Source organism: Elephas maximus, chromosome 25 (assembly GCF_024166365.1).
Source record: "Elephas maximus indicus isolate mEleMax1 chromosome 25, mEleMax1 primary haplotype, whole genome shotgun sequence".
Lineage (NCBI taxonomy): Eukaryota > Metazoa > Chordata > Mammalia > Proboscidea > Elephantidae > Elephas > Elephas maximus.
Genome location: NC_064843.1, coordinates 13,160,177 through 13,182,340, shown reverse-complemented (window position 1 = coordinate 13,182,340; position 22,164 = coordinate 13,160,177). Strand labels below are relative to the sequence as shown.

The 22,164-nt window shown below is 46.1% G+C and overlaps 1 protein-coding gene across 3 annotated transcripts in view; it reads left to right on the top strand.

Moving 5' to 3' along the window:
* The first annotated feature begins 311 nt into the window (after positions 1 to 311).
* CASS4 (Cas scaffold protein family member 4) overlaps positions 312 to 22,164 on the top strand; it is a 45,989-nt gene continuing 24,136 nt past the window's right edge. For 2 of the 3 annotated variants that reach the window (XM_049869563.1, XM_049869562.1), the window contains exon 1: positions 602 to 864. In XM_049869563.1, the coding sequence (XP_049725520.1) occupies positions 829 to 864 (36 nt within the window). In that variant the 5' untranslated portion in view covers positions 602 to 828. The other variant, XM_049869561.1, reaches the window with a different exon arrangement.

Below are 22,164 nucleotides of genomic sequence, written 5' to 3'. Positions count from 1 at the left end.
GGTGGGAACTGCGTTGCTCTCCACATCCTACTTGACTGGCTTTTTTATCCTGGCTGTTGTCAGGCCAGTGTTGGTGAGCAGGAAGGAAGGAAGGAATGTTAACCAGTATCAGAAAGTTGAAGGAGCCCTGGTGGCCCAACAGTTAAGCGCTCAGCTGCTAACCAGAAGGTTGGTGGTTTGGACCCATCCGGTGCTCCATGGGAGAAATACTTGGTGATCTGCTCCGTAAAGATTATAGTCTTTAAAAAAAAAAAAAAAAAAGATTATAGCCTACAAAACCCTCTGGGGCAGCTCTACTCTGTTGCATGGGGTCGCCATGAGTCAGAATCTACTCAACAGCACCCAATGAGAACATCAGAAAGTTGGCCTCTTGGCCTCTCCTCAGGGAAACGAGCTGGGTCTGTTCCGTGGGGAGCTGCTCACAGGGTCCGAGGGCTGAGCGTGCCGTGAGTTTTGACGCTCAGCTTTTCAAAATAGGAACTTCACCCTCTAAAGCAGAAGGGTGTTTTTTTTTCTTCTTCTTCTCTTGTGGTTTCATAGCAAATGTGCGACATCCTCTACTTAAAGACCAAGCAGATGTCAGGCACTGAGGGGTGAGTGTGGCCGGGTTTCTGGTCCCCCTCCCTCAGCCCTTTCATTTCACCCGGTCATGCTTGACAGAAAGCCTGCCTGCTGGGAGAATGGCTCTGACAATCTCCCATGTGTTGGCAGATAACGCCATAGAAGTCCGCTTCTTAGAACCAGTCAGAGGCAGGCAGTGACACTGCAGAGCCGCCCCTGGGGCCGTGGTAGTCGGCGCACTCTCAGGGATCTGTTCACATCACCGGCATGAAAGGTGCCAGCATCCTGGACCGGCCGCCCGTGGTGAGTGAGGGGCATCCGAATGGGCGGGGGGCAAAGTCGTCACCCTTCGTGGGTTAAGTTTAGTTCTGGATTTCTAATGAGCTCAGGCATGAATACTAGTAACATCCAAGTGTGAGAGGGAACATTTTAAATGTCAGCTTATTGTTGTTAGGTGCTCTCCTGTCGATTCCAACTCCTGGCAACCTCATGGGACAGAGTAGAGCCACGCCAGAGGGTTTTCTTGGCGGTAATTTCTGTGGGGCTAGATCACCAGGTCTTTTTCCTGCTGAGCACCTGGTGGCTTTGAACTGACAACCTTCAGGTGAGCAGCCAAGCATTGAACTCTTATGCCACCAGGGCCCTTTTGGGTGTGGGAAATGTATGTGCTGCAAAGGTCCTTGCTAGTTTGATTTGGAGATGGGCGAAAATTACTTTCCAGTGGAACCCAGCTTGCCGGGATGACAGCACAATCCATCACGCTGTGTCCATTTGCCTTCCAACAAAAGAGCAAGACACGAGTCTCTGCGCTAGTCAGCCCTGGGTTCTTCTAGCTCTGAGGCCCGATGACACTCAGTCAGGGTCACTCCCCAGCATCTTCTGACTGACTTCTTGCTGTGCTTGCTTCTCAAGAGCCGAGCCCCGACCTGGGCTTCAGCCTCCAGCTTGAGTCCACAGTGGGCCATTTTCACAGTCATTTTTTATTGCTCTGTGGGAACAGAGCTGAAGCTTGAAAGAGTTGCTATTTAGAAAGCTGAAATGGCTATCCAAAAAAAAAATTATTCAGACACAAGGAAAGTGAAGCTTAAGGTTGATCTTTTTGATCTTGCTACACCTTCTTTAAATTTTAAGTAGAAGAAGAAAAAAGAAATGGAATAATTATGAAGTGAGGCGCCTGCTTACATGAATTAAATGTTATTTTTTATTAGAATAATAATAATAATAGAAGTCAGGATGGAATTTATGGCCAAGCAACGATGATGTCCTCTTTTATAGAGACTGTGTGTGTGAATATCTTACTTACCCTAGAATTTTGTCCAGAATTATTTATTTTGAAAATTTTCAAACCTTTGGAAAAATGGCAAAAAAATAATTTAGTAAACCCCTGTGTATCCTTCCCTGGACTCACTAGATTACTAGATTACTGCCATTTTGTCCCGTTTATGTGCACAGATTTGTATATGTTTAGACACAGGCACATACTACTTGGTGGTTGTTAAAGTATTTGAAAATGAATTGCAGGTATCATGACACTTCAGCCCTAAATATTAGCTCGTGTGTCTAAAAGGGCAAGGGCCTTCTAAATAACCACAGAGCCATTATCAGACCCGAGAAACATTAACACTGGTTTCATGTTGTCATCTAATATCCAGCCTACGTTCACATTTTCCCAGCTGCCCCCAAAATATCCTTGCCCACTTTGGCTTGTATTTTTTTTTCCAACCCAGGATTCAGTTCAGGTTCACGCACGGCATTGCTTCTCAGGTCTTAACCATGGTTGTCACGTTGATTCCAACTCATAGAGACCCTATAGGATAGAATAGAACTACTTCATGGGGTTTCCAAGGCTGTCAGCTTTATGGGAGCAGGCTGCCACATCTTTCTCCCACAGAGCAGCTGGTGGGTTTGAACCACTGACCTTCTGGTTAGCAGTTGGAGCCCTTAACCACTGCACTATCAGGGCTCCTTTGTCAGATCTTAACCATAAAAAACCAAAAAGACCAAACTCAATGCCGTCAATTCGATTATGACTCATAGCGACCCTATAGGAGAGAGTAGAACTGCCCCATAGAGTTCCTAAGGCTATAAATCTTCATGCAAGCAGACTGCCACATCTTTCTCCCGTGGAGTGGCTGGCAGGTTTGTACTGCCTGCCGACCTTTGGGTTAGTAGCCGAGCACTTAACCACTGTACCACCAGGGCTCCTTTTTATACAATAGTAATTGAACAACTATTAAGCTCCTTGCCTTTTACTACTAGCCATACGTATTAGAATTTAGTTCCTATTAGCACAGTGGATCCAGCTCATTATTTTGCATGCCTACCTAATCGTTTAATTGCTTTTTAAACAACACAGGCTTCAGGGAGTCACACTGTGTAAGCGGCCCTCAGCTTTGGTCCAGCCCTCACTTTCATACTTTCACACGGGGGCACCCCAGACCACCTCCTCTATGCTGAAGTCAGCCTTTGGACAGTAAACAGTGACTAGTCTTCCAAGCTCCTTCTTAGCGTTGCTCTTTCCAACATCAGCCCCATGTCAGTAGCGCGTCCGCTTTTGTACACAGCAGATTTTGTGGAATTGCCTGTTTTATTATGTTCTTCCCTAACTGTTTTATAAAACAAGAAGAAAGCAGAAAAATAAACATGTAATTAGTGAGAGGACACGCTGGCTTCAAACGGTACAATTGCAACAGACCTGGAAGTCATATGCACGGCAAAAATAGCAAACTCAACCTCTCGGTCATCCGCTTGTTGGGCTCAAGCCAGCCGAATCCATGTTCCCACTCCAGAAATGCCAGAAAATTCGGTCTAAAAGACGAGCTGACTCAGTGATTTTTGTATATGTAAGTGCTTGTTTGGGATGTTTGGCAGGTTCAGAAATGTCTTATGTTTGGAAGTACAGTCTGCATTTACTGCAGTGGTTGATCTACCTGGGGGGCGTTTCGTTGACTTCCAAGTGTGTGTGTGTGTGTTTGTGTCTCAGCCATCGAAGACGATACTGAAATTACCGTAACTTCACAGCAGTTTTCTCCCCCGTAACATTGTTTTCTCGTTTTGGTCAATGTCCAGGAATTGAAGAAGGTTTACTGAGTCAGATAAGTATTGGCATTTGTTTTCCATCATTTTCTGAGCTCTTCCGAAATTCTATTTTAAACCTGCTTTCCACGGTGTTCCCCCAACAATCTAGACTTTCTCCTTCTTATAAAGACAGCTGTGTGCTCACTTGGTTTTCCGAAAGGAGCTTTCAAACCAGTGTCATAATCACATCGTGGAGGGTGGACAACCCAGGCAGCCGACCCCCCCAACATGTCTGTCAAACCAGTGTCATAATCATATCGTGGAGGGTGGACAACCCAGGCAGCCGACCCCACCAACATGTCTGTCAAACCAGCGTCATGATCACATCGTGGAGGGTGGACAACCCAGGCAGCCGACCCCACCAACATGTCTGTTTTAAGCACTTTTAATTTCAGATTCAGCCCCAGTTAAAAATCAAATCTCTTTTAGTCCACTTTCCTCTCAACTCAAAGTGAAATGGGTCTAGACTCACTCAAGGAGGTCAAGGTAAACACTTAGAATAAAAATTAAAACAAACAAACCTCTAACACCCCCAGCGCTGCTCAGAGGTCGCCCTGTCGCATGCTGTGGCGTGGCCTGCCTCGGCGCTCCCGGGCCCTGAAACTAGCTGAGACCACTTTCGTGAGAGAGCAGCAACTCCCAGCTCTCCTTGTACCGTTAGCGGCTCTGAGGTGGTAAAACAAGACGTTGTAAACCCAGTCTTTGTCCAGGCAGGGCAAGTGGGGTCCCATGCAGAAGGCTGACTGAGGTCACAGGCCTGCCTGGCCCAGCTCCCGCCAGCCTCCGGCCTCAGCCTCTTCCACGTCTCCCCTTCTGTCCCCTGCCTTGGAGTGCCCCTCCCAGGCTGCCACTACGGGGCCACCTGGGTTCTCTGCTCCAACACCTGGACTGCCTTGTCCACATGGCCTCCCCTTCCACAACCACCCCACCATTCTCCTCATTTGTCTTCCTTCACTTAGCAAACTCTGAAATGGTCTCGCCTTTGTCTGCACGCTTGCGGGTAGTCTGTCTCCTCCTCTAGAAAGTGGGCCTGCGAGGGACAGACCTCTTCTTCCGAGCTGGTCTCCAGGGCCTGGAGTGGAGTGTGCATGAGATAGGTGCTCACTGAACGCTGTGTGAGTGACGGAGGTGGCAGCCATCAAATACAGCTCTTGCAACATCGCCCTGCTGCGAGGACCGGAACAGCACTTCCTACTTGTCAGATGTCTGGGAACAGAGGTTGTCCCTGACTCTCAGCTTCCAACCCTGCCTGGCCCCGACCTGACCTGCCGCTCAGCCTGGACTAGTGGAAACTGGCCTCTTGCTTCCCTCATGGTCGGGGTTGCCTTAAATTTGAGCCATTGGAATTGAAATCAAGGTCACAAAGACCTGTGGCCTCTCTCTGACCTTGGCCAGTAACTTCATCTCTTCACCTGCCTCACAAGGAAAAATGGCCCAGCCCCAACTCCCAATTTGAAACGCAACTCACTGTCCACTGCTTAGTCATTCACCCAACAAATAGTTATTGGGCTTGGGGGCTTCAGGTGATCAAGACAGAGCCGGCATTCCAGGGGAGTCAGTAAGACAGAGAGTGAGTAAATGGCCATGATTTCAGATGGTGATAATTGTCACAAAGGAAACAAAACAGGGTGATCTGACGGAGCAGACTGGAGAAAGAGCCTGTCTGTGGAGGTGACTTGTGAACAACAGGAAGGGCATTCCTGGCAAACGGAACAGCAAGTGCAAAGGCCCTGTGGTGGGAATGAATTAACCACAGCAGAGTATCAGTGGCAGCATTGGTGATTCAGTGATAGAGTTCTCGCCTTCCACACAGGTGACCCAGGTTCTATTCCCAGCCAATGCACCTCGTGCACAGCCACCACCCATCCATCAGTGGAGGCTTACACAAGTTTCTAATCTAAAATGGATTAGGAAGAAAGGCCTGGCAATCTACTTCTGAAAAATGAACCAACATAAACCCTATGTATCACAACGGTCTGATCCGCAACTGATCCTGGGGATGGCACAGGACAAGGCAACATTTCATTCTGTTGTGTGTAGGGTCTGCTGACTTGACAGCAGCTAACAGCAAGAGTATCAGCAAAGAGGCCAGGGTGGTTGGAGCCAAGTAAATAAGGAGAGAGAGTGGTTGGGAATGAGATCTGAGAGGTGAGCAGGGTCCTGTTCACATAGGGCCTTGCAGGCATGTTGAGAGCTTGGAGGTGCATCCCCATTGCAAAGGGGAGCCACTGACCCATTGAAAGCAGGGAGGACATGAGCTGACCTGTTCTACAAAGATCACTCGGGCCACTGTGTGGCCTGGTGGGGAGGAGAAAGCAGAAGCAGGGAGAGGAGTTAGGAGACTCCAGTGTAGATGGCGGCGTTTTCCATTTTGGATGGTTCCATTCTGCTCTCAGTGGGCACAGAGAACAATCATCTGCTCTGTCTTTTGAAAGGAGCCCTGGTGGCGCCGTGGTTAAGAGCTAAGCTCCTAAGGAAAAGGCCAGCAGTTTGAATCCACCAGCCACTCCTTGGAAACTCTATAAAACTTCTGGTGTTTGAGACTATCCGGGCAAGGATCAGAAAGAACAGTGAATTAAGAACTAAATTGATTTTATTTAACTGCACGTGCTATGTTTGGTTCAGGGAGATACTGTATCTTTCATTCATGCAACAAATATTGAGTGCCTACTATGTGCCAGAAGGAGCCCTGGTGATGGTCCTAGTGCTTGGCTACTAACTGAAAGGTCAGTGGTTCAAACCCACCCGGTGGCTCCTCAGGAGAAAAATCTGACCATCTGCCCCCATAAAGACTACAGCCTAGGAAACCCCATGCGGCTGTTCTACTCTGTCCCATGGGGTCTCTATGGATCGAAAACGACTTGATGGCACCCAACAACAACAACTATATGCCAGGCACTGTAATAAATGCCACAAAGGACAACAGTGTCTAGTTCCATTTCTCAATATTTAATACATTGTCATTCCAATTAACAAAAAAAAAAGTATCCCATTACATAGTCATTATTCTTTCCCCTGTTAAATAATCCTTATTCTTTTAACATTTATTTCACTAAAACAAAAGCTAAATGGAACACCATCCCCATCCCCCCAAAATTCCAACGTCTGCTACAATTCCAGTCAAAGGAGAGTGGCCAACGTGATAATGGAATGGGGAAGCGGCCATAGCTACGTAACATGGCCATTTTGGAGCAGCGGTGACTAAGGGAGGAAATGACAAGGGCCCAGAGGGAAATAACTTAAAGGAGGAAGGTGGGAGGCTGGTAAAAAAAAAAAAAGATGCTGCTCAGGGTGATATTAGAACACTCCAACTTGAGTGCAAAAAGGGGAAATAGATTTTTTAGGAACTATTTCCAAATCTGTTGCTCATGAACCATTTGTTCAGGAGAAGGGTACTTTTGTATACACGCCCACGAGAAATCGAGTAAGACTAAGAAGAGTGTAAGAAGACCACTGTGTGCCGCCCTGTGCCCGGGGGAGCATCTTCCTGCCCTCTGCCTCTGGGGCTCTGCACTCTCTGAAGACTCTCCTCGGAGATGTGTGCAGACCACTAAAATGTCATTCACGGGCAAGTCTGGGCTCCTCATCTGCCATTCCAGAGAGAACTTCTCCATGACTTTATAAGTTAGTGGATGTGAAAACCCGTCGTCACTGAAATGATTCTAACTCGTAGCGACCCCATGTGTTACAGAGTAGAGCTGTGTTCCACAGGGTTTTCTTGGCTGTAATCTTTACAGAAGTACATCGCCAGGTCTTCCTTCCACAGCATCATTGGGTGGGTTTGAACTGCCAACATTTAGGTTATGTAGAGCACAAACCATTTGTGCCACCCAGGGACGTAGTAAATGTGAAATATCTTTCTTTTTCTTTAAATTGTAGTTCTTTCTCCTTGGAATCAAGAGCAGCTTTTGTTTGCTCCCTGTCTGCTAAGCACTGCCCAGGCAATCTGCCACTTGGGGGGCGAAAATAAGCTAAAGACAAAAAAGAGTCCCTCTCCTTGCAGGTGTTTGCTGTCTGGTTAACAAGGAATAAAGGATGCTTTGCGAAGTGCTTGCTTCAGGTTCAAAATTTAAACTCACCCCCTGCCCCCCGTTGAAAGGGAAATAAAAACACTAGAGTCCGTTACTACAAGGGACATATCAAGTTGCTTCTCTCTCACATTGATATTTCCCAAAGCGAGGGGATCAACAACCATTGGGAAGTAAGCAAGGCCATTATGTAAGACATGCTCTTTAACCTTCCTTCTAGAATTCCAAATATGGCTTGGGATGGACTTATCTGTTGCCCATTACTGACAACAAAAGGAATAAACCAAGTGAACTGGACTAAATGCCAAGAGAAGGAGAGGGGGGAAGATGGAATAACTGGGGGGCCCCTTGCCTTACTGCCATCTCTAAAAATGGCGCTGGAAGAAAACAGAGAATTCTGTCAACAAGCGTGAACCTTCCTTCACTTCCCTATGATCCCTTAAAACAGCTTGAGCTGGCTTTGGATTCTTCCTGATCATTCAGATGGAAAAACCACACACTTGCAGGGACCTTGACCGCTGGTATTCAAGGTGATTTTAGGCGGTACACAGAACATTTTCTTACATTATGTCCGTTATGTCTCCCAATGTCCATTAGTGAAAATTAAACTAGCATATTAAACCTGTAAATTCATAGGCAGTATTGCTTAGGGAAGGAGCCCTAGTGGTGCAGTGGTTAAAGCACTCAACTGCTGACCAAAAAGTCGACGATTCGAACCCACCAGCTGCTCCAAGGGAGAAAAATGTGGCAGTCTGCTTCCATAAAGATTACAGCATTGGAAATCCTATGGTGCAATTCTGCTCTGTCCTGTAGAGTCGCTATGAATCGGAATCAACTCGACAGCAATGGGTTTATTGCTTAGGGTGAGTCTTTTTTTTTTTTTAATTGGCTCATTTTAGTATTTTACTTTAAGTAAAAAAAAAATGTGGTACATGGATATGACAGAAATCACACAGTTGCTAGACACAGGAAGTTTGAGAAACACAGTCTTAGACAACACTTTCTCCTAATTGAAGTTGGTATAATTGCATGTTGTTGTTGTTGGGTATTGACGAATCGATGCCAACTCAAAGCCACCCATGTGACAGAGTAGAACTGCCCCCATAGGGTTTCCAAGGCTTAATCTTCACGGGAGCGGATCGCCAGGTCATTCTCCCACAGAGCCACTGATGGGTTTGAACTGCCGACCTTTCAGTTAGCAGCCGAGCACTTAACCATTGTGCCTCCTGGGCTCCTTACTAGAAGGCCTAGGAGGGCTTTATTGTTGCATTATTTCAATTCTGAGCATATAGATGAAGGAACCTCGTTCACCACTACGCTTACCCCAGCACACATCGTCAGACATGCAGAAGGTACTTGATAAATGATTGTTGAATTGATGAGTCACTAATAGTGCATTTTAGCAAGACTCCCATGAACCGAAACCCAAACCCGTTGCCATCACTTTAATTCCAACTCATGGTGACTCCATGTGTTACAGAGTAGAACTGAGCTACATAGGGTTTTCTTGGCTATCTTTACAGAAGGAGCTCTCCAGGCCTTTCTTCTGCAGCACTTCTGGGTGAGTTCATACTGCCAATCTTTTGGTTACTAGCCAAGCTCACACTGTTTTTGCCACCCAAGGGGTTGTTACAGCAAACAGAGAAGTATATTCAAGCCAAGACCTACACCTACTGGAAAACCACAGTATTCAGGCATCAGGGAAGGAAATTGGCACTGGGTAGCTTTGGAATTTTTTTCTGGCCACAGCCTCTTCCTCAAAGTCCCACTAGTAGGTCACGCCTTCTGCTGTTACAGAGGTCCCTGTAATGTGTGATTTTTTCATCTGAATGATTAGAAAGAATTCAGTGCTGGATCCATCAGAGTCCAACATCATCATGGAGAACTCAGTTACGATTTGTGCTTGTTCCAGAATCTTCCATCATCCAGGGGCATTTTTAGAGGTGTTAGGAAAACAAGGAATCACCCTATTTTGGGCGTTTTCTCTTTTTCTCCCATGCCCTCCTCATAGCCAAAGTTCACCAGATCTATTCACCTTTTTGTCCATGATGGATTATAGATAAACCGCCCCCCATGGCTATTTGCATCCAGATAAATGGGAGGGGCCAGCGGAAATGGCGAGAGAATACATTATGACACGGGTGTCCTTCCCCAGGGCTGCTGGCTTCCATCCAAATGCCTGGCGTGGACATCTGCAGAAAGCTGTGCCTGGACACAAGTGTTGTAGACCCCATACCTCATGGCACTTCAGCACAAACCGTGACAGAAAGCCTTCCCTCCCTCAGTGGCAGAAGCTGGTGTTTTCCAGGAGATGGAATAGCACACCTTTAAGAATAATTTCTTAAAGCATCAAGATGAAGGCGGGCATGAGTATCTGAGTTTCTGTCTTCTGACATCCATTTTCTGCAACCCTTTCATTTCTTGGGACTCGGAGTTAACTATAAAACTAAAAAGTTTTGTTACTTCCAAATTTTCCCATTACTAAAAAAAGTAGTAGGTATAGATATTTTCCAAACAGCTATCACACCAGTGGAAATAACAGAGGGGTTTCATGCCCCAGGTTTGGAAGCAAAAAAGAGAGAATCCTTATTTTGTTTAAAAAGTTACATTCTACTCAATTAAGGCTTTTTTTCTTAAGCTGAAGTATTGGGTATCTCGCTTTCAGTTAAACAATCTTGGATCATTTTCTACACATCCGAAGCCTTTCGTTCAAGAATTTTCAACTTTTTCAAAAGGAACAATGAGGCAGAAACTCATTTCCTAGTCTACTTGGCGAATCAGTATTAATCACAAAAAAGCAGCAGTTTTCCATCAGCACCTCTTGTTTAACTTTTTTTTTTTAAGCCAGCTCCAAGAGAAACAACTTTACATTAGAGGGTGATGCAAGAAACCACTCAGCTGTCACCTCCTTTAAAAAATTTTAACTATTTCTGGTAACAAAACACAGATTATCGAAGCAAAGCTGTCTCAAGTTTTTCAAACCTGCCAACAAATTCTCTCGTTACATTAGGCCTGACACATTAAACAATTGAATAGTACTTGCGAGTTCTGAGGGCAAGTTCTCATTATGAAATATCTTTCCATTTTTGCTACTTTAAGCGACTCTCGGTTCCCCATCACTCATGGAATTTTAAATGTAAATGTGGCTGTGGAAAGCCACTGAAATTGAGGAGCCAAAGTCAAAGTAAAGAGAACAGCTCCTCTCCTGGAAAGGAGGAGAGAAAGAAGAAGGGACAAAAGAAGGGCAGACATGGGCTGGAGAAAACGAGGACTGCCGGGAAAGGGAGAAAAAGGATGCAGACGAGGGAGAAAAGAAAGAGGAGGTGCATAGGCTGGCTGGCGCCCTTTCTGAGCTGGAGACCCCACAGGGAAGTGGCTATTCTTAACGTCTTCCTCAGTGTCCCACATTTACAGTGGAACCTCTGAGAGCCAGAGCCCCACAGGACTGCCTTGTTTTTCCAGGTCTCGCAAGTTTTTCGCCTCAGACAGGGTGCAGTCTTAACACTTTTCTCTCGCTCATTTCATGGAAAATATTTGAATGTTGCTTTTCTGACAGGTTTCTGCCTTACACGGGTTCCGGCTTTTCCAGGTTTTACTGTACATCACACAGCTCGGGTGTCCTGCTACTGTGCTCCTAATTCTGGCTGTTGGTAACAAGTCCTGTTGGGGGGACCCTCCCCTCTAGTCACGACGTTTGCACACAGGACCCAAATCATTCAACTACCAACCAGCTGCATCTTGAGGCTGGAAGTCACTTCAAATGGTATCAAGGCCAGCTCCTGTCTCCTACTCTGCGTTCAGTAATCAGTTGCATCTAGTTGACTCCAACTCATGGAGACCCCATGTGTGTCAGAGTAGAACTGTGCTCCACAGGGTTTTCAAGGCTGGTTTTTTGGAAACAGATCACCATGCCTTTCTTCTGAGGTGTCTCTGGGTGGACTTGAACCTCCAGCCTTCCACTGAGCAGCCACGCACGTTAACCATCTATACCACCCAAACCAAAAATCAAACCCATTGCTGTCAAGTCAAATCCAACACACAGCAACCCTATAGGACAGAGTATAACTGCCCCATAGGGTTTCTAAGGAGTGACTGGTGGAAGCCGACCTTTTGGTTAGCAGCCTAACACTTAACCACTGTACCACTAGGGCTCCTTGGGGGGGGCATGAGCCTTTCCCAGTGGCTTGGAGACTCGTTAGATGCCTCCCTAACTTGCACAGGCCTGAGTCAGACAAACCCTTAGACCTTCCTCCAGCCCAGAGTTCTGTGATTCTTAGTGTACCTCCCATCAGGTCACGTTTAAATTAAAAAAGAGAGGTCTGCGTCTTCTGTGTGCGTACCAGCTCTCAGGGGCTGGGAAGAGAGAAAGGCACACAAAATCAGTGTTTTCCCAAGCACTTTTCAGGATCTTCCATGCTGTCAACAACATAAGTCCTTAGATGTATGGGCAGTGGGTGCTGGTTTATGCTGTTAGTCATCCCTGAAGTTCATGGAGGGTTTCCCGGGATTCCAGACATGTTCCTTTGTGCAGCAAGCTGCTTTCTAACGAGATAAGGTAAGAGAGTCAGGCTCCCTTCTACCTGATCTATGAAGTGAGGACTGAGGACTTGAACAATCATGAAAAGTAGTTGCTTAAGTTCACCCAAGGAGCCCTGGTGGCTCAGTGGTTAAGCACTCGGCTGCTAACCAAAAGGTTGGCAGTTTGAACCCACCAGCCGCTCCTTGGGAGAACGACGTGGCAGTCTGCTTCTGTAAAGATGACAGCCTTGGAAACCCTATCAGGGCAGTTCCACTCTGTCCTATGGGGTCACTATGAGGAGGAACTGACTTGATGGCGATGGGTTTTAAGCTCACCCAGGCAGGAGTCATTCTCTCTCAACAGAACAGAATCCTTTTTTAAAAGTGGATTTTTATATTGAAAAAGCAAAACAGTTACACACGGTTTAAAAAAATTAAACCATACAAATCAACATGAACTGAAATTATGTTTTCTTCTCACCTCAAGTCTCCACAGGCTCCTCTTCTCCTGCCCAGAGGAGGGGTCCCAAACACTTGTATAATCTTCCAGAGAGATCCTATATTTATAAAAGCATACACGGGACATCCCATATACACAGTTTCTCATCTTGCTCTTTTTTAAAATTTAATACAGTATTTGGGGGATTGTCCACTTCAGCTCATATAAATGCCACCTTATCGTTTTTAATGGCTGTACCATATTCCATAACAAGGCTTAGTGACAGAATGGTCCCGCACTTGGCAGCTAACCAAAAGATTGGCGGTGTGAACCCACCCAGCAGCTCCATGGGAGAAAGACCTGGCAACCTGCTCCCATAAAGGTATGAGCTGAAGTCGACTTGACAGCATACAGCAACAACATGGTATTCCATGATACAAGTGTGTCATTATTTGCCATCAATTATGGTATTTTATACAAATAACGCATACCTTCTAAATCTGTTAGCCAGTTGTTCTTCCATTTAAAAAAAATTCACATAGCATGCTTACAAAAATACCTCAAGGTGGGGAGGGATCAGCTGGCAAACAAACATAGAAGGTGCAAGTTATTTGCATAAAAATACAGTACACTTAAGCTGTTCCCTGAATTTTCAGTGCACGATCTAATTGAGGGGAAAACCACACCAGTTTTCTATCCGTCTATCTGGAGGCATACTTTGTCATTCACCAGGCAAATATCCACTGAGATGCACACGCCATCTTTCGAAGGACTCTGGGCTAAGCAGTAACCTCGTCAGGTAGAAGGGCAGACTCTAGACCCAAAACTGCCTCTGGTTCATCTTAGCTCTGCCCCTTGCTTCCTTGCTTAGCGACCAGACCACTTACTCATCCTCTCTGTGTTTAGCTTCCTCAACTCTTAAATGAGATCTTAGTAGCAGTCTCTGCTTCATGTTGTACTTAGTAGCCATCGAGTTGGCTCTGACTCATGGTGACCTTGTGTACAACAGAAGGGGACGTTGCCTGGTCCTGTGCCATCGTCATGACCGCTGCTCTGCTCGAGCGCGTCGTTGTGACTATTGTGTCAAGCCATCTCACTCAAGGTTTCCCTTGTTTTCGCTGACCCTCTACCAAACAGAATGTGCTTTTCTGGTGACTGATCTGTCTTGATAAAGTGATCAAAGTAAGGGAGCTGAAGTCTCACCATCCTCGCTTTGAAGGAACATTCTGGTTGTATTTCTTCTAGGACTGATTTGTTCATTCTTTTGGTTGTTATCGTTAGGTACCTTTGAGTCAATTTCAACTCATAGTGACCCAGTGTGACACAGTAGAACTGCCGCATAGGGTTTTCTAGGCTGTAATTTTTATGGGAGCAGATCACCAGGTCTTTCTCCCTCAGAAAGGCTGGGTGGGTTTGAACCACCAACCTTTCGGTTTGCAGCTGAGTGCTCAACCGTTGCACCACGAGGGCTCTTCTTTTGGTAGTCCATGATATATCCAATAATCTGCCAACACTACAGTTCGAATGCTTCACCAGGCTTCGCAGGACTATGAAGATCAAGTGAGATAATCCATGCAAATTACTTATCACGGTGCCTGCACAGAGTTCAAAACACATAAGCTAGCCCTATTAGCTAGCGGGCACTGGCTAAACAGTAGGCAAAAAACCCAACGTGGTTCCTGGCTTCTTGGAGTGCCACTGGCCTACAAACTGACGGGTTCCGTTAAGGGTTACTGCGCATCTGAAAGCTTAAAGAGAATTTCTTTCTTTAATTACAGAAAAATAATATTAGCTAACACACACAGTCTGTAAGAAGTCTATGTTGTTATGTGGGTGGTTGCAAAGTGGGGACCCTTTCTAGATCATTCTTTTCTCCTCTGCCATGTTTCTTTTGAGAAAGACGTTACCCATCAAAACAATCTCACAAAAGAAGTCTAACGTAGATGCTTTGCTGCTTCCTCAGGCCTCCCTCCTCCTCTCCCTCTTCTTCCCTTTTTGGAGAATGTGGGTGGGAAAAATGGAGGTGGTGAGGGGATTTTTCCTAGGTTCTTAGAAATTTTCTTTCTTTTTTCCTTCACATATGTGCTTTAGAAAAATGATGGAAAATAAACACTCGAGAGCCAACAGATAACACTGTTCTCTCTGCTTTGATCTCTCCAAGCCTGTCTTTGTATTTACATAATGTAAAGTCCTCCCAAAGACATTCATCTTTAAAGATGATCAAAGAGCCTCCTCCCCTCGGCTTCCACGCCTGACGTGCTGAGCGTGTGCCCAGCTCCCACATAGGGAATCCTAGAGAACAGTCCACTGATCACGAAGCACAAGTCCCTACGTGCAGGGAGCCTTTCAGGAGCACCAGGATTCATGTTTCCCATGCATCAAAGGCTTTGTCATATTTACAGCCTATGCTTTTAAAAAATGTGGTTTATGTATAGCGAATTATTTTCTCAAGGAGCCCTGCTGGTGCAACAGTTAAGTGCTCGACTACTAACTGACCCATCCAGTGGCTCTAGGGGAGAATGACCTGGAGATCTACTCCAGCAAAGATTACCAAAACCCATTGCCATGGAGTAGATTCCGATGCCTAGAAAAAAAAAAAAAAAAAATTTTTTTTTTTTTTAGTAACCCTATAGGACAGAGTAGAGCTGCCCCGTAAGGTTTCCTAGGCTGTAATCTTTGTCGAGGAGCCCTGGTGGTACAGTGGTTAAAGTGCTCAGCTGCTAACCAGAAGGTCAGCAGTTTGAACCCACCAGTCTCTCCAGGGGAGAAATATGTGGCAGTCTGCTTCCGTAAAGATTTACAGCCTTGGAAACCCTACTCTGTCCTATAGAGTCAGTATGAGTTGGAATCAACTCAACCGTGGAGTGGCTGGTGGTTTCGAACTGCCAACCTTTTGGTTAGCATCCAAGTGCTTAACCACTGCACCACCAGGGCTCCTTCCAATAAAGATTATGACAAAGAAAACCCTGCGGGGGCAATTCTTCTCTGTCACACGGGTAGCTATGAGTCGGAATTGACTCAAAAGTAGAAACCAACAACAATTATTCCCTCATGCCCCTCAGAGGGGAAGTTTGAACAATTCCATCACCTTCCCTTTGAACTAACTAAGAATTCCTGAAAGTTAGAAGGGAAAAATGTTAAACACAGACATTTTCCAAGAAGGATTTTAGGGACAGGAACGCACCCTTCTGGTTGATGATGGAGCTGTACGGCTCTGTACAGAGCAGGGCCCAGTGACTACTCGCCTGTACTGGTTTCTCCCACCTCGGGATTCCTTCCACATTGGAGATCTCCATAAATTGTTTTGGGCATTTAATTATTTCCTGCCTGGCTGTGGCCTGGTGACCTCATGCTATGATTTACCTTTCCGAGGAGATTAATGACATTGCCTCGATGGAAATTGGTCCGTGACCTCTACGCTTCTATCCCCTGGCTACTTTTTTTTAGGAGTCCAAGAGTTTTGTTACTGTTTTGTTTTGCTGGGGGAGGGGGGGGCGGGGTATAGGTGTGAAAGATAAAAGGAGGAGGAAGCAGGGTTGGGCCATGATGCTGATCTGACCCCTGTGAAAGGAAAGGAGGAAGGAAGCAGGGTGGGGCAAGGAGAGCCTCAAACTGGGACGCAGCTTGGACACAGTCTTAGGCAACCCAGGCGGGGGGCTTCAGGGCAAAGAGTGCCCACTAGAGGAGCCTGCATTGTGCAGAATGCTCAGTAGGGAGGGGGCTCTAAGAGCCCAGCACTGGGCTGTACTCAGCAGCAGAGTGCTTCACTCGGCCCAAGGAGTACTATTTTAAAATCTGTCTGAAGTGAGCATCTTGGCCCAAGTAGACACATGAGACTATGTGGGCAGCTCCTGTCTGGAGGCGACATGAGAAGCCAGAGGGGGACAGGAGCTGGCTGAATGGAGAGGAGGAGTGTGCTGTCACATTAGGGGGAGAGCAGCTAGGGTTACATAGCAGGGCGTGTATGAGCTTTTGTATGAGAGACTGACTTGAATTGTAAACTTTCACTTAAAGCACAATTTAAAAAAAAAGTATATGACAGTACAGACAAGCCTGGGACCACTTTCAGTTAAGTAAAATCAGGGGAGATTTTATGGAAGGACTTGCATTTTAAACTGGGCCTTAAAAAAAAGCTGCCTGAGCATGGCATGGTCTCCACCACTCCCAAATATCTTATACCCAGCCCACCTCACTTATGTGTAATTTTGCTCAGTTCTTATAACCATTTATGTTTGCTACTCCTGCCCTGTAGATGCCCTTAAACCAGTTCCCTCTAAATTTACATGCATTTAGACTTAGAAGTCAGCAGATTACAGTAGGACATTGACTTCAACTTGGGGAGGCAATGTGGTACATTGGCAATAGCCAGCTTCCGAGTCAAACCAACCCAAGTTTGAGTCCCTCCTCCCCTACCTGCTACTGTGTGACCATGGGCAGGTCATTTAACCTCTCCTAGTCTCAGGTGCCTCAGAGCTCCAAATTAGGGCCACCAGAGCAAGTAATGTCTCCTCCCACCGACCCCATGCAGCTTTAACACTGAACTCTCCTCCCACCCACCCCATGCAGCTTTAACACTGAGCTTCTACGGCTTTGCCCTATCTATCAAGTCAACTGAAAAAAGATGAAAATGGAAAGTAAAGCAGAGGCAAGCTGGGCTGCTGGAGAGACGGAGTGGGTGCTGTCACTGAGGAACTCTACCCACCCTCTCAACCTAGAGAGGGGATTTCCATCCTAGTAATAGGGATCAAAAAATACCCCATTGGCGTCGAGTCATTTCTGACGCAAAGCAGCCCTGGTTGCAGAGTGGTTAAGCACTTGGCTGCAAACCAAAAGATCGGGGTTCAAACCTACCAGCTGCTCCGTGGGAGAAAGACCTGGCAATCTGCTCCCATAAAGATTACAGCCGAGAAAACCCCATGGGGAAGTTTTACTCTGTCACATGGGGTCGCTATTAGTTAAAACGGACTTGATGACACCCAACGACAATAGGGATCGTGGAGCTGCAGCAGGTGGCATTTCTACAGGGTCGTCGCAGCTGGTTCTGCTTAGACCCGTAATCAGCGATGACGGGTCCTTAGCCACTGCAGAGGAAAGGAAACACACAAGCCGAGCTTTCTCTGTCTCTTACTTACCTACCTGCCCATTCATAGTGAGACCCCCCTTCCTTCTCTGGTGGATATAATTCTGCTCTTCTTTCAAGGCCTACCCCATAGTCTACACCACTCCTTTACCAACCTCTGTCTACCACCATCCCAAGTCCACCTCCACCTCGTCCAGCCATGGGCATTTCCCACCTGGCCTGGGCAACTGGCTTTGGTTTGCCTCTTTGGCTTCACATTTGACCCCTTCAATCTATTTTCCACCCAGCAACCAGATGTAAACAGATCTATGTCTAAATCAGGACCCAGACCCTGGGTTTACTTCTCTCCAGCCAGCCTGATCAGTTTTCAGTTCCTCCAACTCACCACACACTGTGGGCAGGCACACACACACAGACACACACTGGCCTTCACACGTTGTTCTTCCTCTGCCTGAGGGCTCTCTCCCACACTCTTGATCCAACTAACTCTTACCCCCAAGTCTCAGCCTCCACAGACACTTTCTCAGGGAAACATCCCTGAAGCCCTCTTCCTCCTTCACTTCCCAGCAAGACTCATAATTTCTCAGGACTTCCTGTGTTTGCAATGCCATAGCACTTAGGACAAGTATAAGCCCTACATTTATTTCTGCAAATATTTGGCTGAAGTTTGTCTCCCCCACTAGAAAGGAAATGCCAGGAGGTCAGACACTGCTCTGTTCGTCAGGGTATCTCCAGCAGATAAGTCGGTTCTCAATACAGTCTTTGTGAATGAATGAATGAATATATGAGTGAACGATTCCTCCAACTATAGCTACTTACTCCTTTCTCTGTGCTCCTACAGCTCATTGCTGATTGAATATAGATTGTCGTTGTTGGCAGCTGCTGCCAAGTGGCCCCCAAATCATGGTGACCCTGTGTATAACAGGATCAGACCGTTGTGATCCATAGGGTTTCCATTGGCTGATTTTTTTTTTAATTTTATTATGCTTTAGGTAAAAGTTTACAGCACAAATCAGTTTCTCATTCAAAAATTTATATAATTGGCTGGTTTTTGAAAGTAGATCACCAGGCCTTTCTTCCTAGTCTGTCTTAGTCTGGAAGTTCTGCTGAAACCTGTTCAGCATCCCAGCAACACACAAGCCTCCACTGACAGACAGGTGGTGGCTGCATATGAGGTGCACTGGCTGGGAATCGAACCGGGGTCTCCCGTGTGGAAGGTGAGAATTCTGCCACTGAACCATCAGTATCCACCCCCCACCCCCGATCCCCTAATACAGATCAGCACACTGCATTCCAGCAATTGTTTAAAGGTTTCACCAACAAAGTTATCCCTATGATAAGCAGGCATTCCTTGTTCTTTGCCTTTGTTTCTCCAAGCTCCTCCCCCTTCTTCCTTCCAAATGCTTATTACTCTCTTACTTCCCTTCTCCTTGGAAACTCTGGTGGCATAGTGGTTAAGTGCTACAGCTGCTAACCAAAAGGTCAGCAGTTCACATCCACCAGGCGCTCCTTGGACACTCTATGGGGCAGTTCTACTCTGTCCTACAGGGTCACTATGAGTTGGAATGGACTCAATGGCAACGGGTCTGGCCCAGCTGTTGTATGAAGATGGACATTTGGGTGAAATGGCCTTTTTGGACATTGCTTAAGGATCTCGCTTCCATTGTACCCAGAATCCAACTCCCTGCGTGCCCACCAGGAACAAAAATACGAACATATGCTGTTGTCTTTAAAGAGGTGAGCTCAGGCCCGGACGTGGAAGTGCACAGTGCCTGTCTGCTGCTGCTGCTGTTTCTCATTCTCCCCCGAGGCCAGCCCATCCGTAAAAGCCTGACTTGCTCCAGCTGGACTCCTTCAACATGCCTCGGGCTCATCCTCTCCAAGTCTTGCCATGGATGAGGGAAAGGAGCCTAGCGATGAACTAGCTGCTGTGGATAGGATGGTCAGGGACAATCTCTCCAGGAGGTGACTCTTAGCTGAGACCTAAAGATGGGAAGGAGCCAGCCATGCAGAGATCTGGGGGAAAGAGCATCCCAGGCAGAAGCGACAGCAAAGGCAAAGGCCCTGAGGTGGGAGCTGGCTTAGCGCCTCTAAGGAAAGTGAGAAAGCCAATATGGCGGGAGTGAAATTAACGAGGGGCCTGAAGCCGCAGTGAAGAGCTTCGGTTTTATCTACATGCGGTTTCACACCATTGGAGGTCTTTCCAACAACAAGCCAACGCGATCTGACCCATGTGTGTAAAATACCATTCTGGCTGCTGTACGGAGATCACAGGGGGAAGGGTGCAAGAGTGGATGTGAGCAGACCAGTTAGAGCCCAGGTGAGCTTGGACAAGTCACTTGATTCCCCGATCCTCAGTTTCCTCATCTGTACAATGGGGATGAGAAAAGCTACCTCCAAGGCTTCTGAGGATTAAATGACATACTAGCTTCAGTGTACCCAACCCAAAACAGGCCCTATTCAATACTAGGTCATTGCTTTCCCATCCTTCTGGGTTGGAAATTCCCCCAAGACTTCCCATGTGCATTTGATTCTTCTTTTGTAAAACAAACTTTGATGGTCTCTGCTATGAAGACTCTTGAGACAGTCAAGGTTTACACAAGAATGTCCAGGGATGCTCCCTCTCGATTGTAATGAAATACCATAGCAAAGGGAATAGTGTAAAAGCAAAATATTTAGGATTTTCTCCTGCTGGGAGCTTACGTCCTTTGAAGGTGTGGGCAGCCACACCAAGAAAAACAGGACGCAAGTGCTAAGCAAACCTCTCTCAAGAATGAAGCCTGTTACGGTCCATCTTGGACAGCTTTGGGCACCCAAAGGGAAGGATGGCTATAAAGGCCCATGCTCTCTGGGGAAATGTCTCTGCCATTCACAGCAGGCAAATCCACCTGCTGAGCTGCTGCCACTTGGGTCACACCAGAGCAGCTGCCATATTGCAGCAGCTGCTCTTGCTCTGTCTGAAGACACTTGCTTATCTGATTTCTAGACAGATGCAAGCATATTTCAGATGACGAGCTTTTCCTCTTAAGACCACTTTCTTTTCCCTATGGCTTTTTATTTTATTTTTTGCTATTGTTGAGAATATACACAGAGAACATACACCAATTCAACCATTTCTACACGTACAATTCAGTGACACTGATTACATTTTTCAAGTTGTGCAACCATTCTCACCCTCCTTTTCTAAGTTTTTCTCCCGCACTAACATAGCCTCACTGCCCCATAAGTTTCCTATCTAGTCTTTTGAGTCGCTGAGGTCAATTCGATCCCATCTAAATAGTTCTTAAAAGAGCATAATGCTCAAGGCAGATATTCTTTACTAATCAAGCTAAACTATTGTTTGGTTTAACGAAGACTTCAGGAGATATTTTGGGTTTAAGGTTTAAAGATCATCTCAGGGCAATAGTTTTGGGGGTTCATCCAGCCATAATGACTCCAGAAAATCTGGATTCCATAAAAATGTGAAATTTTGTTCTGCATTTCCCCCATTTTGATCAGCATTCTTCTAGAGAATCTTTGATCAAAATGTATTCCATGGAAATTGTGGTGACTGGTCGAAGATGGTGTTTTCATTTTGCCTTTCCTCCCCAATGTAAATTGTTTAAATATAATTTCCGAAAGGCAAAATTGCGACTCTCATGCAAATATAAAATGAACGTATGTCAAAGATTTTATTCAACTGATTAAGTAAGGAGAGAATCAGTAACATGTTAAGATCAGTTCGAAAAGCATTTGAGGCCCCGGCATTTAGAGGCAATGTGATAAAAGAATATTAGGATGTGATGGCAGGGTTGGATGCAAAAGTAGCTAAAAGGCTACAGGATAATAAACCATAACTTTGGCGTTACCTCTTACCACTGAATGGAAATTATCTGCATCTTTACTGGGACAAAAATCTACAAATTAGAGTGTAACTTCACTAAGTCTTGACTTCTAATCAATAATCTCTAAGATTCTAAAACTCTATTCCTTCTGAATGCTCCATCTCTGCTGGAATCTCTGAGTTGGCCACCCACATGCATGTGAAACTGACTGTAAACACAATCAAGGGATAATCATTCAGTGTGAGACGACTCAGGCCTCGAGGTCCATCTTTTGGACAAATTGGTAGTCATTCTTACTGAAGGCCACTAAGAGGGTGGGCAGAGAGCCAAAGAAATTTTCCATGACCTTCTCACCCAACTCTAGAAATAGGAGCTCTTACTTTGGTGCTGGAGTCCCTGGGTGAATGTGCTCGGCTGCTCACCAAAAGGTTGGAGGTTCAGTTCTACCCAAAGGTACCTCGGAAGAAAGGCCTGGCAATCTACTTCTAAAAAATCAGCCACTGAAAACCCTATGGAGCACAGCTCTACTCTGACATACATGGGGCCATCATGAGTTGGAATCAACTCAACAGCACCTGGATTACCTAGATGCCGTGTGCCTTTTTACCTCCCAAGACTTGAAAATGGAGGTATTGC